Below are 5000 nucleotides of genomic sequence, written 5' to 3'. Positions count from 1 at the left end.
AGGAGAAGCTCGTCAACAATGAGAACTCCAACATCCTCAGCGAGAAGAACGCCCTTGAGCGGAACTTCAAGAAGCACTCGCTCTTCATCAACGCCCTCAGCTGGAAGCGCTTCTCCACCACCAACAAGAAGAAGCTCGACAACAAGAACAAGAACCTCTCCCTCAGACAACCGCTGGACAACATCCACCCCTTCATTGACAACAACAAGAACATCCAGAAGGCGTTGTCATGTTACAACATCCGGCCCAGCTCCATGGGCAACCTCGACCTGGTGAGGGTCAACAACAACAACGCCCACACGCCCACGGAGAAGCTCCCGCCGAAGGCCATCCTCACCTCGGCGCCCTCCACGCACACGCACGACCTCCGCGGCGCCCTCGTGCCGTCGCGCCCCTCGCAGCACCTCCCGAAGGCGGCGCAGCAGCAGCACCAGCTGGGCCCCGTGCTGGCGCCCTCGCTCTCCACCACCAGCAGCAGCAGCGGCGGCGGCGCCTCCAGCGTCACGACCCCGACGGGCGTGAGTCCCACCAAGAAGACGGTGATCCAGGCGTCGACGTCCGAGCTGCTCAAGTGCCTGGGGCTGTACCTGCACCGCACGTGCTCGCGCCTCAGGGACTTCCAGGCCGGCGACGCCGTCATGTGGCTCAGGACCGTCGACCGATCGCTCCTGCTGCAGGGATGGCAGGTGAGGCCGCGCGGACCCCTCTCGGCCGCCCTTCGCGACGGCGGGTCGGGGTTTGGAGGCGTTGCGCGGGCGGGTCGGATCCCATCGGCGGCGGGTCGCGGGGCTCGATCGCGCGACTTCCGGGGGGGAGGGCTCGGGGAGGCGCGGCGACGGTCGAGGAGGCTCGGCCGCCCGTTTCGGTTCGAGCGCCCCTTCGTTCGTCGGGGGGGCGTGGGACGACTCGGGAAGAGTCGCGCGGGTTCGCGAGAGAACCTTCCGACGGACACGGGGGAGAAAGGAGAGGGGGGAAGCGCCTTCGGGCGGGAGAGGGACCCAAAACAGAACGGTTCGGGCGAGCGAGAGCGAGGGATCGAGCGAGACGGCTTCGGGGGCGAGCGGGACGGAAATGCGGGGGGCGACGGCGGAGGGGAAGGATCGAAGGAGCGTCGGGGCGAAGACCGGGCGCGAGGAGACCTTCGAGGAGGTTCGCGGGGAGAAATCGAGAGAAACGGTAATCGCGAGAGGACGGACGAGACGCCGGGTCGAGCGACGCCCCTTCGCGAGGAGGCGGGCCCGTCGAGGCGTCACGAGGTCGGGGAGCGGAGGAGGCGCGCGCGAACGGAGGGCGCGAGGGACGGACGTCGCGGATTCGCGGGCGGGTCGGTCGAGGGGGTTCGTTCGAATTTCGAGAGGGGGAAGAACGCGAAAACGGATCGGGGAACGCGGGTTCGGTCGGAACTTCGGAGAATCGGATCGGGAGTCGGAGAGATCGCGAAGAGAGCGAGTTCGACCCTTCGACCGCCCTTCGCGAGGACTCGAGGCGAGACGATTCGGACGTCCTCGGAAAAGACGCGGTCGGGAGAGGGGGGGGGCGATCGGGTCCGACTTCGGAGCGGAGAGTCAGAGGGGGAAGATTCGAAGGGAGAGACGGGCGCGAGGGAGAGGACGATATCGGCTTCGACGGGACCTCAGGCGGGATCGGCCGTCGGAGCGGGGCTTCGGGAAGCGTCGGGGATCGATCGGGCGAAATCGGACCGGAGAGAGTCGAAACGTCGAAGCCCGCCCTTCGCGGCGGGGGATCGATCGGGCGTCGAAGCTCCGGAGGGGGGAGAGGGGGAGGTCGGGGAGTCGGCGGCGAGGTCGAGTTTCGGTCGTGAAAATTCGCGGAGGAGGGCGAGAATTTCGATTCGGGGGGACGGCGAGCCCTTCGGGGCGCGGATCTTTTTCGGTGCGTTCGGGGCGGGGGCGCGAGGCGGACCTTGGGAATCGGGTGCTTCCGGCGAGGTCGGGTTCGAGAGCTTCGGCGGCGTCGGTGCGTCGGGAGGAGATCGTCGCGGGAGAAAAGGACGCCCTTCGGGGGGCGCGCTTCGGATCGGAGAGAGGGAAAGGGGACATTCGGGCGCGGCGAGGGACTTCGAAGTCCGACGCGGTGTTCGAGGAGAAGGAGGAGCTCTGGGGTCGACTTCGATCGGAGGGAGCGAGCGATTCGCGGGCTTCGGCGCGAGAACGAAGATCGGCGGGCGGAATGGGGGGAGCGCGGGGTCGCGGGAGCGAGGACGGAGGAGGGGAAACGACGGTCGGGGGTTCGACGACCATCGGGGGCGCCCTTCGAATCGGGGCCGTCGGGGGGCGGGGCGGGGGACGAGGAGGCTTCGGGACGAGAGGGCGGGGAGAAGACGACAGGGAATGCGCGGGGGGGCTCGGGCGAGGAGGGTCGCCCTTCGCGACGGGATTCGACGCGATTCGGAAGCGGCGAGGTTCGCTTCGGGGAGGCGCGGCGGGTTCGATTCGGTCGGCGAAGAGACCGACGACGCGTCGGGACGCGAGACGGGCGTCCCTGGAAGTTCGAGAGCGTCGAAGCGCGATCGGCGAGCGGGGAGAGACACCCCCGTATTATGTTCTTGGGCTCCTCCCTTCTCTCTACTTCTTTCTGTTTCTCTCTTCTTCATTCTCGTTGGCTTCCGCCTTCTCTTCTTGCTCCTTATTCTTTCTATCCTTCCTTCGTATCAACTTTTGTTCTTTCTTTCTTGCCAGTTCTTCTTTCTTCTTTCCCATCCTTTCTTCCTCTCCATCTACGCTCCTTTCCTCTTTCTTGTTTCGTCTCTTCGTGCTCTCGCATCCTATCCCGTTCCTCTTCTTCTTTGTTTACGTATAATCCTCATCCTACTTCGTCTCTCTTGTCTCTCTTATTCCTTATTTGGCTCCTCTCATTCTTCTTCCCACTTCCTCCTCTCGTCTCGTATCTCCCCCACACCCTCATCATCTCCCTCATTCCTAATCATTCCAATTGCCTGTTTTCGTTATCTGATCTTTTCCCTCATTCGCTTTATTGCTTCATCCTTATTTTTCTATTCCCTTTCTCATTATATTTATTCTTGTTTTTTCTTTCGTCAGCGACTTTTCCTATTAGACTGTATAACCGACCTCCTTTATGCTGAGATTTCAAGGCCTTTATTTACAGGCTTCTGTTTGTAAAACCATATCGATGCAGCTGAGTGGGGAGATAGAGAGGGAGAGGGAGAGGGAGAGGGAGAGGGAGAGGGAGAGGGAGAGGGAGAGGGAGAGGGAGAGGGAGAGGGAAGGAGAGGGAGAGGGAGAGGGAGAGGGAGAGGGAGAGGGAGAGGGAGAGGGAGAGGGGGGGGAGAGGGAGAGGGGAGGAGAGGGAGAGGAGAGGGAGAGGGAGAGGGAGAGGGAAGGAGAAGGGAGGGAGAGGGAGAGGGAGAGGGAGGAGGGAGAGGGAGACGGAGAGGTGAGATGGAGAGGGAGAGGGAGAGGAGAGGGAGAGGGAGAAGGGACTCTGGAAGAGAGAGAGAGAGAGAGAGAGGGACGAGAGAGGGAGAGGGAGAGAGGGAGAGATCAAAGGAGGGGAGAGGAAGAGGGAGAGGAGAGGGAAAGCGGAAGGAGATGAGAGGGAGGGGAAAAGAGGGATGAGGAAGAAGAGATGAGACGAGAGAGAGAGAGAGAGAGAGAGAGAGAGAGAGAGAGAGAGAGTGAGTGGAAGAGAAAAGATAGATAATAGACAGACAGATAGATAAATAAAAAGATAGGTAGGTGGATAGATACACAAACAGATAGAAAGATAGACATATAGCCAGCAAGACATACAGACAGACATACAGACAGACAGATAGATAGATAGGAAGATAAATAAATTGATAGATCGGCCGGCGCCCCCTTTGCTCCCTCTCGTCTCCGCGCGCGCTCGCTTCCGCTCTCTCTGTTCGCAGCTCCCTCGCGCGCTCTCTCTTTTGACGAGGAAACTAGCGTATGCTTTTCCGCCGCGCCAAAGCAAGACAAATGGGACGACCTCTAGGATAGTTACCCGCACTGTATGTTGGAACGTACACAAACAGCAGAACCACATAGACACACACCACTTACACACACACACACACACACACAACCACCCGCCACACCCACAACCCACACACACAGATACACATAAGATAGATTGAGACACACACAAAGCAAGAGAAAAACACAAGTTAAGACACCCACACACGTACACAAACACACACACACATACACACACACACACACACACACACATGCGTGTATGTGTATATGAATACCTAATACATACATACAAATATATTAATATATATATATATATTATATTAAATATAATATATATTATATATATATCAAGATATATATATACATATATGTGTGTGTGTGTGTGTGTGTGTGTGTGTGTGTGTGTGTGCGTGCGTGCGTGTGTGTGTGTGTGTGTGTATATGTGTGTGTGTGTGTGTGTGTGTATATGTGTGTGTGTGCGTGCGTGCGTGTGTGTGTGTGTGTGTGTGTGTGTGTGTGTGTGTGCGTATATATATATATATATATATATATATATATATATATATATATATATATATATATATGTATAAAGATAGATAGATAGATAGATAGATAGATAGAGAGAGAGAGAGAGAGAGAGAGCAGGGTGTGGTAGGGTGTGGTAGGGTGTGGTTGGCAGGGGAGATGAGATGAGATGCCTGGTCGTGGAGGTAATTGATGAGTCATGATGTGGTGCCGTTTCCTGCAGCAACGGGGTTGTGATGTGGTTGTTCCTGTTCATCATATTGCCTCTTATTTATCGTTATGAGATTCAATACTCTTGTTTATCACTGGAGGCTCGGTTTACTTTGTTGACATTGTCATTATCAGTATTGCTGTCAATGTTGTTTTTCTGATGTTGAAAACGTAGAAAATGAGGAAGGAGATAAATATAAGAGTTGAAGTTTATGTTTTCATTGCAGTGTCGAAGCACACACACAAACAAACACACACACACAAAACACACACACACACACACACACACACACACACACACCA

The 5000-nt window shown here is 56.9% G+C and overlaps 1 protein-coding gene across 1 annotated transcript in view; it reads left to right on the top strand.

Annotated features, from left to right (window-relative positions):
• Positions 1–5000, top strand: part of Cdk5alpha (Cdk5 activator-like protein) — a 19142-nt gene that overhangs the window by 578 nt on the left and 13564 nt on the right. The window contains exon 1 of the mRNA XM_043021488.2: positions 1–686. This exon is cut by the window's left edge and continues 578 nt beyond it. Within this exon, the coding sequence (XP_042877422.1) occupies positions 1–686 (686 nt within the window). The remainder of the gene's footprint in view (positions 687–5000) is intronic.

This window comes from Penaeus japonicus, unplaced genomic scaffold (assembly GCF_977035675.1).
Source record: "Penaeus japonicus unplaced genomic scaffold, GWHDUDI00000001_assembly GWHDUDI00000004, whole genome shotgun sequence".
NCBI classification, from domain to species: domain Eukaryota; kingdom Metazoa; phylum Arthropoda; class Malacostraca; order Decapoda; family Penaeidae; genus Penaeus; species Penaeus japonicus.
This window is presented reverse-complemented; position numbering and strand designations above follow the sequence as displayed.